The 12,739-nt window shown below is 42.4% G+C and overlaps 1 protein-coding gene across 2 annotated transcripts in view; it reads right to left on the bottom strand.

Moving 5' to 3' along the window:
* The window catches only part of HMCN1 (hemicentin 1), a 293,317-nt gene that overhangs the window by 99,454 nt on the left and 181,124 nt on the right, over window positions 1–12,739 (bottom strand). For both annotated transcript variants that reach the window (XM_029080708.1, XM_029080710.1), the window contains exons 36-42: window positions 11,018–11,141; window positions 8,764–8,865; window positions 7,636–7,812; window positions 7,084–7,235; window positions 6,059–6,182; window positions 2,627–2,802; window positions 569–665 (exon numbers count right to left, since the gene is read on the bottom strand). In XM_029080708.1, coding sequence (XP_028936541.1) covers window positions 569–665; window positions 2,627–2,802; window positions 6,059–6,182; window positions 7,084–7,235; window positions 7,636–7,812; window positions 8,764–8,865; window positions 11,018–11,141 — 952 coding nt within the window. The remainder of the gene's footprint in view (window positions 1–568; window positions 666–2,626; window positions 2,803–6,058; window positions 6,183–7,083; window positions 7,236–7,635; window positions 7,813–8,763; window positions 8,866–11,017; window positions 11,142–12,739) is intronic.

The following is a 12,739-nucleotide window of genomic DNA, read 5'->3' as shown; positions in this document are numbered from 1 at the left end:
TTTCACAAAACAATGTTCTTTCACGTTTGACTTCCACGTTACCACTAGATCCAGGAGCCCTGAAGCGTCATTTAGAGTAGGCAGAAACTGGGCCGTTCTTTAGAACGCTCCTCTCTCCCCAGATTTTTCTAGCTCTGATTCTGCTCTCCTCTGATAACTGTTCAAATGGGCCAGGCATCCACTATGTGTTTTGCTTTTACCTCATGAAAAAAGGAACTCTGTTATGTGTCTTCCTGTAGAAAATATCCCTTCAGACGGTAAGCGTGTTTTGGGCAGAGAACGTGTCTGTGAACTGTTGCATTGTACTCTCCTAAGCACCTAGCATAGTGCTCTGCACACAGTAAGTGTGCAGTACACACCTCTGATACTGAATTAGCTACCTCTGAATTGCATTCTGTTCACCACCACAAAAAACCCCCCGGCATTTAATGTACCCACATGTCAGATGAACTATTTAAAATACACTCGTGCACGGGTCTGGCTGTCCAGAAGCTGCAGATATGATCAAAAAGGATGAAAACCTCCTCGAATCCTTAGCTTTTTTTGAAACGGTTTTAACCAAACTAACCCCAGATGTTGACGTTATAATTCTTTTCAGTTTTCCCAGCGACGTTTGTGGCCTCGCAAGTGTAGCGACCAGTGTCTAGAACCTGGGCTCCTTCAATCTGAAACAAAACCATGATTTGAATGAGTGAATTTCTTCTTCACAAGCATTTGGACTTATATTTATTAGTGCCCCAAATTATAATTTGCAAACGTTACCTAAATATGCTAGAGATATTTCAGGCCAAAGGTTCTAATATCTACTGTGCTATAACACACATTCTAAAAGATTTTTAAAGTGTTATTTTGCATCATATAGCCACATCAAGGGCAACCATCGATTTGTTTCAACAAAGCTTAAGCTACTTAGCTTAAGCGCTACATAAATATGATTAAATGAATGAATGAATGTCTTTAAAACTTAGAGGACACAAGCAGGGTCGCCTAATGACCGGAGGTATCTAACTGCATATTATTGAAACCCATTTCGGAGGAATGGATTGACCGCCTCTAGCCTCACCGACGCACCTGCACCCACGGAGGGCTGTGGGACCCACAACATTCTGGCTGACCCAAGTCACGATGAGAAGTTCCTGTCCCCACAGAGCAGATCCTCAGTGAGCTCCTGATGAATGCTGGGGCTCTATATCTTGGAATGGGAGCAGGGCTGGGACCGCCAAGGACTCCTCATCCCGTTTCTAACAGAGGTGGTGGAGTTCTGAGATATGGGGGCATTGGATAGGGTCTTCCCAAAATAATTCAGGTAACCCCTTACCATGATCCACACGACTGCAAAAGTTCCCACTGCCTCTGAAATGACTTAGGGTGATGCCAGAAGCCTGATATCCTCTATTCAGTAAGCTCCATGCAGACCTATGTCATTTACTTTGAAGACCAAGATGACTAGCTCAGAAAAGAAAGCTACCGCTACATGAGTCTGGAAAGGAATCTTCTAACACTCAGAAAAAAGGAATTTCACAGTTATAAAGGAGACACATGGGTTCCAGGTGACATTCACAGAGTAAGAAATGACTCTAGAGGTGATCCTTGTGGCCTGATTTGCTAGTAAGAATCAAGGGATGTCTTATTTGCCGACAAAGAAGTTCATTAGCATTTCCATCTGCGATTCGAATAAGTCACCTGGCCTCCTGAGTACACTGACTGAACAGTATTGCTCACGATTTTCCAGACTTGTCCAAAATTGAACGCAACATATATACATGAGAAATCTTTTGAATTAATCATTTTGGTCGGCAAAGATGCCCCAGTCTGCATAACGGACTATTGCTAGTGAAAGTCTTAGCCTACTCCCATGCAAGAGGTTTCTGGCCTAATATGACAGACAATTTTACCTAGAATTTTCCTAAATCTCAGAAGAAGAAATTTAGACAAACTCCCACTGGAAGAGAGTTTAGACACTGATGAGAAAGATTTATCTTCTTTGAAGCAATTTTACCAGTAGAAAATTGTCAGGGGAAAAAGCAGAAGATTAATATAACATAAAAGGACCACACATACATCTGTAGGGGAGAAAGCGAACGGAAGACTGCAAAAACTGAAGAAGATTGAATTGATTTCCCCCGCTTCTTAATGACTACAATATTAACGGTCTTGGTTACAGTGCGAAAGGCGATCGGTGGGCCTGAGTAGGAATTACTTGGCTGGGTTTCTGCTGACAAGATAGAGGCGTTATGGAATGACCACTTCATGTGGACTTCCTGATTGGTCCAAGTGTCTCTGGCATGTCTGACTGATGCTTCCATTAGGCGGTGGAAGCCCAGCACTTTCCTATTACTACCAATGGGAAGCTCCCCAAACTGGCAGTAGGGACCTCTAACAGGGCAGGGAAAGAGAAAAGGAAAAGATCGTAATGCTTTCTGACAATCAAGTGGGTGTGGTAAATCAGCGCTCATGGAGCGGGTTACCAAGTGGAACCGTGCGGCTCCCTATTGCTGGCTGGTCCGCACATTCAACCACCACTTCTGATACTGCCAGACTCTACGTTTGCACACCTTATTCTACCGAAAAATTTCCTCCCCAAACTCTGTTCCCTCTGGGCCCGAAGATCTCATCTGAGTTTTACCTTCAGTTTGCTTCCATTTTCCGAGACACTGAGCCCTGGTTTCTTTAACAAAGGTCGTCCGTCTTTCAACCATGTCAGCGTGGGTGGGGGAATAGCATTACTCTGGCAGTGGAGCTCAACAGTTTGGCTAATGAGGACAGAAACATTTTGCTCTTCTCCCACAATGTTTGGTGGAACTAAATGAAAAGAAAAAAAAAAACCCCTCAGAGAGTGAAAAAACCAAACACAACAAAAACACAAAAGACGCTCCTGCCAAATTGAATTGCTATTTTGAGATATACTGGAATGGTATTGGTTAGCTAACGAGGTCCATCCGGAGAGTCTGGCTCACTATTTTCATGCTCCCTGTAGACTTCTAAGACTAAAATAAACAGTGTCACAAGCGGAGGGGGTCGAGTAGCCTCTTCCAGTTCTGTGATCTAACAGCAACAATAACAATAATATCTTTAAACCCTCCAAAACTGCTATAAATGGCCACCTTGTATAACCTGGAGAAAACACGCTTGAATTTAGAGCACTGATTCTCACTACTGTCCGTAATTAGAAGAGGCTTTTCAAACCCATATGAAATTTCCAAAAAAATTTTGGTTTTGTTCTACGTGAAGGACTTCTCCGAGGCTCTTTGCCCGCCCTAGTCACCTACAGGAGGCTTATTGCAGAACTTTAATACGGAGCGAGTGGAATCTTGTGTCTCGTTCCCCTTCTAATGAATAATTCAATCAACGGCATTTAAGGAGTGCCTACTGTACGTACAGCATTGCGCTAAGCACTTGGGAGAGAACAAAAGAAGTTAAATGACACACCCAAAGTCACACAGCAGACAAGTGGCAAAGCCAGCATAAGAACCCAGGTCTTTTTGACTACCAGGCCCATGCTCTAACCATTGGGCATCGCTACACAGATACAAAATAAACTAATGGTAGGAGGAAAGAGAAAATATATATTTAACAATCTCCTGTACTGGGTGGGTTCCGTGAGAGGGAGGATAATCTGGACCCAGAAGACCAGTTTGAGGCATTGTCTAGAAAGATTGATAAAGTAGTTCACAATGTTACTTCTGCAAAGTTTAACAATATGCAGGGACTGTCACTGGAATGAGAATTTTTAAAGCTTAAAGGGGGAGCAACAGGAAATTCAGAGATCATTTATGAGTCATGCCACAGTTCTGCTGAAAATGAAAGATAGCCATTAAAGTTAATTAGTCTGAGATTAAAGCTGCCTGGTAGTAACACTATGAGGACCGTGATTTTTAAGAATTCAACTACGCAGAAACGCTCACAATATCTCCTTATGTTTTCCTGAGTACAGGAAGAACTAAACAGAGCTTCTGATTTCACAGATTGAAAATAATTTTGGAAAAGTCTGGACTCAGTGAATATGGACTTCAGTAATTGTGAAAAGAAATGTATCTTAATTTCTTTGAAAGAGTCACAAAGAACATGGATTCTTTACAGTTGCTTGTGAATTTGGAAGGTGGAAATGACTCAGAACAGCAGACTGCCAATGTATTTTACAATATTTCTCATTATTATCTTCTTCTGCGCTAAATGAGTTAAGTTCAGGAGAAATCAGAATTTTCAAAACCGGGAAGTAAATTGATAAAACAAGGGAGTATTTATTTCTCAGTGAGCACAGTTTAGAATAGCACTAATCAGGTTGAAGGTTATACGTGACCCCATATATGATTTCTCTCTCTTTTCTCTTACTCAAGCTTGTTTAATTTAAGGATAACAAGGTTCTGACCACCCAACACCTCAGCTTCTTTGGTTGTTATCCCTGTCTAACCTATTGGGAAAGTTCACTGTGGGCTGGACTCTCATTCACTTCACGATAAATGTATCGGAATTTTGCCCACAGTAAAATATTGCCTCTCCCCCAGATTCCAAACCATCCATTACACTAGTTGAGGGACATTTTAGGGACCTCCTCTTAGAAAACAAATCTTAAGGACAGCCCTGCTAAATGGACTAGAGGAAAGAACCAAGGACTTGTAGTCAGGAGACGTGGGTTCTAATTCCAACTCTGCCACTTGCCTGCAGTGGAACCTTGGTCAAGTCACTCAACTTCTCTCTGCCTCAATTCCCTGTAAAATGGGGATAAAGTACCTGTTGTCCCTCCCTCTTAGACTGTGAGCCCTGCATAAGACCAGGACTGTGTCCGATCTGATTATCTGGTATCTACCCCAGCACATAGCACAGTTTTAACACATAGTAAGTACTTAACAATTTCTATTATTCCTGACCCCCACAAGATATGTACTAGTCTACAATCACCCAATTTGTCACCATCAACAACAGCAGTTTTCTAATGAAACCATCTGCTCATCCTTCTCTATTCCTTCCCTTTAGATTTTCCCATATCACTAAGCTGAAACCTATCTACCTAGAGCAGAACACTCCCAAAGCACTTGGAAATCTTACCAAAACTGCAAAGAAATGCCAAGTTGATCATTTATTGAGCACTTACTGTGTACAGAGCACTCTACTAAATACACGGGAGAATACACGATTAACAGAGTTGGTAGATATGCTCCCTGTACCACAAGGAGCTTAGCTATTTCAGTGTATTACCTTGAATTCCTCTAGTCCCAGTGCCTATGTCTGTTTTTTCCCCACTACCTTATATCTTTTAGGTCCTGTTGAGCCTTATCTACTCATTTACATGGTGGTTGTTTCCTGTTTTGGGCCCCTACAAAACTGTAACAATTTAGGTTCATTTATGGTTACTGAAATGTCCACTGGAAAATCCAGGCAAATTCACTAATAAAGCCTTGTCGGTGAGTGGAGTAATAATATCATTTAAGTGCTTACTGTGTGTCAGATCTTGCTCTAAGTGTTGGGGTGGGTATAAGGTAAACAGGTACGAGGCTCACAGACTTAACCCCATTTTACAGATGAGGTAACAGGCATAGAGAAGTAAAGCGACTTGCCCAAGGTCACACAGCAGAGCCAGGACTAGAATCCAGGTCCTCTGACTCCCAGCCCACGGTCTTTCCACTAGGCCATACCGCTTCACAATATGGAACCCGTTTAGGGTTTGCTAAGGAAGAAGATTCCCATTAATAAGAAAACCCAGAATTCTCCCTAATTAGTCTGCACACGGCCATTTCTTTGACCACTGAACCAAGTGGGATAGATTGCAAATTCCTAAAGGATGGGGAATGCAGTTTAAACATAGATACCTTGAGATGAAATAGAACTGGGAGAGATGCTCAAAGAGTTTATTTCATTCAGTAGCTTTTACTGAGCGTCTTCTAAGGGGAGAGAAGTTTACTGTGTGCTTGAGAGTATATAAGAAAGGACTCCTGCGCTTGAGAAACTTACAGTCTAATGGCAGGAGCTTATACTGCTCGGATTCTGAGCAAATTGATCTGATCAACTTCCTTCACCCTGCATAGTTTGCATAAGAGAGAAAACTGTCGAGACTTCTCACCATACACTCTGAGATCAGTGTCCCTTTGCTTCTCCCCAGCAGCGTTCACGGCCACGCAAGTGTATCTTCCCGTGTCACTGATCTGGGCACTAGTCAAGGCAATAACTCGCCCGCCAGAGAGAACCTATTAAGAAAGAGCAAAGGACAACAACCATGCTTACCAGAAACTCTGACGGTAAAGACCACTCAATCCATCCTGAATTATGTACTGCTCGACATCTTCCCCAGACGTGACGTAATAATTGCGGCATTTGTTAAGCACCTACTATGTGCCAAGCACTTTACTAAGAGCTGGGGTGGATACAACTTGGGTTGGATCCAGTTTCGGTCCCACATGGGGCTCAAGGTCTAAGTAGGAGGGAAAGCAGGTAATTTAATCTCCATTTTACAGATGAGGGAACTGAGGCACGGAGAAATTAAGTGACTTGCCCAAGTTCACACAGCAGACAAGTGGAGGAGCAGGGATAAGAACCCAGATCCTCTGACTCCCCGCCCATGTTTTTTCCATTAGGCCACGTGTCTTGCTGTCTGGAGACAGGGAGGGAATGTGGCTACTGTTGTCCTGCTCTTCCAAGCACTTAGTGCAGTAAGCACTCAATAAATACCAGCTGTGTGACTGTGGGCAAGTCACTTAACTTCTCTGTGCCTCAGTTACCTCATCTGTAAAATGGGGATTAAGACTGTGATCCCCACGTGGGACAACCTGATTCCCCTATGTCTACCCCAGCGCTTAGAACAGTGCTCTGCACATAGTAAGCGCTTAACAAATACCAACATTATTATTATTATTATTATTATTAAATACGACTGAATGAATGTACAGGTCACAATTAAATAATTTATAAATCACAGAGGACTGCAATCCCCTCGCTATCCTGCCTGTGGGAGAAAAGCACGAAGGGGCGTGAGATGGGGCAAACTAAACACGTGTGCACCGATCCAATTTCTCTGCAAGGACTTCAGAGCCCTCGCCGCCTGTCACAACCTTCCTAAAGTCCCCTCACTGAGTCGGTTATCGTAGATACCTGTATTCCGTTAGAAAAGCTCGAGACGGGACTCCCATCTTTCAGCCACGTCAGGCTAGGGGCCGGGATTCCTCTAGCCTCGCACTCTAACCGCACCGGGTTATTCACCACCACGTCCACCATGTCGTTACTGCCAGAAATTGACGGCGGGACTGAAAGACAGGAGATCAGAGGTGAGCAGCTGAGTTGGCTGCAAAGTGATGTCAAGGAATAGGTTGCAGAGAACCAGATAACACTTTTGTAAGCCACTAGAGCTTATCTGGGGACACGTCTCCATGGCGCCGTGAACCCACGCACATCAGGGCACGGCTATTAGTCAGTGAGCTTTCAACTGCCTCGGAAGCGCCAGCAACTAAATCAAATTCACGTCAGCAAGGGTCAAGGGGAATCAGAGCAGAATGGGATACGGTCAAGTGTTTTAAAATACCACATTTATCCCTCCAATGGATCGACACTAGGCTGAGGATTACAGAGGCCTTAAAGTTCACATGGACCAAATGCCCATGAATAGTTCCTGCCTCCCCGGGATGGTCGTAGCGTGGGGAAACATACCATGAACCTGCAGGCTGTAAAGCAACTCGGTAGACCCCGCCGAGTTGACGGCCACACATTTATAGACACCACTGTCTGTTATCTGGGCGCTGTCGATCTCGATGATTTGTCCCCTGTTCAAAAATGTGACACTGGCGGCTCGGGAGAGTGGACGGTTGTCTTTGTACCAGGTGATGGCTGAAATCAGAGTGGGGAAAAAGGGCATACCGGTCATTTCCTTTATTCAGACAAAGTAACAAAACTACACCCTGCTGGCAATGCTAACGACCAGTCTCATCTTGGTTTCCTCAGTTAGTGCTTCAGAAAACTTTTTTTATCGGGGAAATGGACTGCAAAGTGGAGGGATGAAATTTTAGAAAACCAGGAGATGAAAGGAAAGGATCCGGTACCGCTGGACACATCGGAATCACGCTTTCTTATCTTTCCGGCTTGCCCCTGTTTGTATCTCTCCAACAGTTAATACTGTGGGCAGCGATTGCATTGAACTCTGTAACTAATGTAGTCGCTTTCTTAAATGCAATCAGTCGTTTCATAATTAACATATTTGTACTGTACATAGAACCTGAACCAACATAATAACCTCCATTCCCTTATAATCTCATTTAACAATGATTAGCTGAATCACGATTAAATCAATTCAGAATGATTAATCCAGTACTAGACTGGAAGCTCGTCGTGGGCAGGGAATGTGTCTGTTTATTGTTATATTGCATGCTCCCAGGTGCTTAGTACAGTGCTTTGCACTCAATTTGACTGACTGAATACATTTAATAATAATCTCAAATGCATAATTTTATAGGTTGTAAGTACATTGTGAAAATGTGTTTCACATCAACATATGGAGAATAACAGCATTAGTATCTCTGCAACTTGTGCATACTGAATGAGCATATATTTGGAATTGCTCCATTAGTATTCTTGGCAATTTTCGATTTGAAAAATTAAAACCTGAATTACCTGATTGCTCAGTGTCTTCAGTCACTTTACAAATCATCTATTTTGAATGATTCAAGCCAATCTTTCTCTCCTAAATTTGTAGAATTTGTACAAATAATAATCCTAATGGTGAATATTCCCAGAATAGCTAGAAAACAGATGCTACACAATCACACGTATAGGTAGACATACCAGGCAAAGGGTTTCCAGTTGCTTTACATTCAAGTTGAATTGGGTTGTTCACTATCACAGTTTCATTTAACATCTTTCCGGCATCTTCAAGACTAGGTGGTTCTAAAAATAACAAAATTGGATTCAATCAGGTTAAAAAAAGGGCACAAATCCCCCTTTTCCCTACCAGACAATAAGCTCCTTGTGGGCAGGGAAAGTATCTACCGACTCTGCTATATTGTGCTCTCCCAGGTGCTTAGCAGAGTACACTGCACATGCGCTCAGTAAATATGATCGATAGGCCACGGCCAGTGCGTTTGTAACAATATATGCTGATGTGATGAATCGAGAGTCATGACATCTGGTAAAGAATATCAAACCATCTAGACTCGGGTCTGGTCTTCAATCAAGGTAGCACAAATCTTCCCAGGCTGATATCTATATGATCTACACGTTTCATGTCTTCCAGGGAGGGAGCTTTTATAACCCCTTCCAAAACATCTTTAATAATACTCCCGGGTGAGAGAGTATTCTTCTTTTCTGACAACTTTCTAACATAGTTTTAACCAATTTCCTCTTCTCTGACTTCAGTGGAGATGACTTTTGACTAGTTTACTGTTGCCCAAAGAATTGAATAAACAACTTCAAATTTTGGATTGTTGATTTTCTATAATGCTTCATTTACGGCATATATTCATCTTACAATCAGTTCTCCCAGAGTTCGATTTCATTTTGTATTTTCAAGAGACTATTATTTTAGGAATTAGAGATTTTTTTTCCCCACAACACGTGTATGTATGAAAACAGCGTGATTTAGAGTTGGAAAGAATGGTTTTGTGCATGTATACGGCATCAGTATTGACATACTAGACTTTGAGACTTATGTAATATGTGGTTCTTTTGGGAACACAGATGCAACATTATAGAAGTGATTGTATGTCAACAACAACTGTTTCTTCTTATACTGTTATTAATAGTGCTTGCGAGCATCTCCTAACAAGCAGCAATCTCTTAAACTGGATACCTAAGAAATAAGAATTATATAGGTGATAAAATAAATAATTCTGTTCTTGGGTGAATCTCAACTCTAATTCATAAGAAGATACCTAGGCAACTGCTTTTTTTTCTTTCAGAAATGGTCTACTTAATGCCTGTCCCCACCCCCCACCCCCAACCCAACCAAATCGCTGTATTTCCCATCACAAAATATACTTAAGTGTGCAATAAACCCTCAGGAAAACGATCCCCTTGGACTTTCCTAGATCTCCTTTAAGGCACTTGAATTTAGGAATTTTTATGATGTGGAAACTTTTCCACAATTTTACAGCCTGACTGCTGATGTTTTGCCAGGCAAAATCTTTGAAAGTTTGGAGGAAATTCCATGTGAACAAGTGATTTTGCAAATGTCTCTACCAGGCAGTCCCTGGTGCCCTAAAAGAGTATGTGGCCAACAGTAATAGAAGCTGGACTTTCAGCATGTTAGCAAGAGTCTAAGTGTATTACTTGCCCTCAGAAACGGAATCCAAAGCTCTCCTTGTGGCATATTTTATAGGAGACAAGCGTTGCCAATTGAAATAGCCACGTGAGGCAACGGTGCTCCAGATAAAAGCTCTTGGTGGTTGAAACATGTGAGTGAATCAGCCAGTGATAAATATAGCTTCATAGAACTGTAAGGATCTGACGTTTGGGGTTTTTTTCCCCGAAATCTTTATAATTTTGGAAAATAGACCCTTATTAATGCCCAGAATAATGTTTAGATATCTACTGAAGTTCTATTTAAGGACATATTGCCCACCCTGAATAAGAAGAGACCAGGAAAAATGCCTGAATCCTTGATAGTCTCATCAAGCTCAAAATGGGCTCATCAGCGGAGCAAGCTGGGTAAGATTTTATCCGGCTTTACAACAGCAAGGAGAAAAGAGATGCATGCACAATATTGCTGCGTATTTATTCTTATTCATTCATTTACTCAATAGTATTTATTGAGTGCTTACTATGTGCAGAGCACTGTACTAAGCGCTTGGAATGTACAATTCGGCAACAGACAGAGACAGTCCCTGCCCACTGACGGGCTTATAGTCCAACTGGGGGATGCTCCTTCTCATAGGGATGGGGTAGACGCAAGGTAATCAGGTCAGACAAAGGATGAGTTACAAACATCCTTTGAGAAAAAGTTAGGCTCACAGTGATCTACCAAAATGAATGGCAATACTCCCAGAAGCCATTTTTTTTAAAGCTCATTTTAATATCTATCAACAAATGGAAATTTCCTTACCATGAACATGTAAGCGAATATGGTACTGGGCTTCTCCAGCAGCATTAGTAGCCACACAGGTGTATCTGCCAGCATCTTCCAGCAGGATTTTGGCAATCTGCAAAATTCGGCCAGACGACTGCAGCTAATTCAAAGGACGAGACATTCTGTTTCTGCATTTGGCTCTTGAGCAAATCAATCAAGCAAAGGTCTTTACTGAGAACAGACCGCCGTACTAAGCATTTGGGAAAGTACAATTCAACAGAGTTAGCAGATATGATCCCTGCCCACGAGGAGCTAACAATCTACAGGGGGAGAAATGTATTGAGGCATCCCAACTGGAAGATATACATAAAACACTGCATTCACCTTCTATGCGTTACCTGTAATACTTTTTGATATTTTCAAACAGAATCAGCTAGCCATACATGAGAAGGAAACCACCAGTCTAGGATGAAAAGGATGCTTTTTCTAGTAATTTCAGGAAAAGAACAGAGATATCCTAATCCAGTCATGGAAAACCAGTTATTGAGAGAATATGGAAATGTGTTGGAAATTACGTAATGAAAGTGAAGCTGCCTGAAAAAAGCATGGCCTATATTTAGTACCTTTCAGAAAAGTGCATATTTTAAGCATACATAATAATAATACGAACGTCTTAAAAGCAGTCACAAAAATGTTTTCATGCTACTATTACAGTAAATCTCTAACATGGAGAGGAGCTGGTATCTCCGTTTTAGAGAAAACTGGACACTACAAGGTTCTGTGTGATTTCCCAAGGACATCAAGCAGGCTAATAGCAATGGACTAAAATCAAAGCTCTTGTCTCCCCTCCTCCAAGAAGCCTGCCCTGATTAAGTCCTCATTTCATCTCCCACTCCACTCTTTATCACCTTTGCATTTGGATTTGCATCCTTTATTCTGCCACCCCCCCCACCTCCGCCCCACAGTACTTATCCGTCAGTTAGTTATATTAATGTATGTCTCCCCCTCTAGACGGTAAGCTCCTTGTGGGCAGGGAAAGTGCTGCCTAACCAACTCTGTAATATTATACTCTCCCAAATGCTTAGTACATTGCTCTGATTAATTGATCTCAGATCCATGCTCTTTCCATTAGGTCACCTGTAGGCTTTGCCTTTCATCCTTCCTAAGATTTCTGGTTCCCATATTTTACTCACAGGGATTGGGCAGGGAATGTGTCTGCTAATTCCGTTGTACTGTACTCTCCCAGGTGCACAGTATGGTGCTCTGCACGTAGTAAGCACTCAATAAATACCATTGACTGATTAATGGTACTTGTTGAGCACTTACAACGTAACAAGCCCCGAAAGAAACGCTGGGATAGATACGATATAATCAGGTTGGACTCAGTCCCGGTCCCACACGAGGCACAGAGTCTAAGTGGGAGGGAAAACGGGTTGAGAAACAGCATGGTGTAGTGGGTGGAGCACGGGCCCGGGAGTCTGAAGGTCATGGGTTCTAATCCCGGCTCTGCCACTTGTCTGCTGTGTGATCATGGGCAAGTCACTTCACTGGGCCTCAGTTACCTCATCTGTAAAATGGAGATTGAGACCGTGAATCCCCCACGGGACAGGAACTGGTCCAATCCCATTTGCTTGTAACCACCCCAGCGCTTAGTACAATGCCTGGCACATGGTAAGCACTTAAATGCCCCAATTATTATTATTTTTCAAAACTAGGGTTAGAATGGCTTTGCGTTGATGATGTAGCCTCTCTGTGAAG

The sequence above is a fragment of the Ornithorhynchus anatinus genome, chromosome 16 (genome assembly GCF_004115215.2).
Source record: "Ornithorhynchus anatinus isolate Pmale09 chromosome 16, mOrnAna1.pri.v4, whole genome shotgun sequence".
Classification (NCBI taxonomy): Eukaryota; Metazoa; Chordata; class Mammalia; order Monotremata; family Ornithorhynchidae; genus Ornithorhynchus; species Ornithorhynchus anatinus.
The sequence above is the reverse complement of the archived record's forward strand: the minus strand, read 5'-3'. Positions and strand labels throughout refer to the sequence as shown.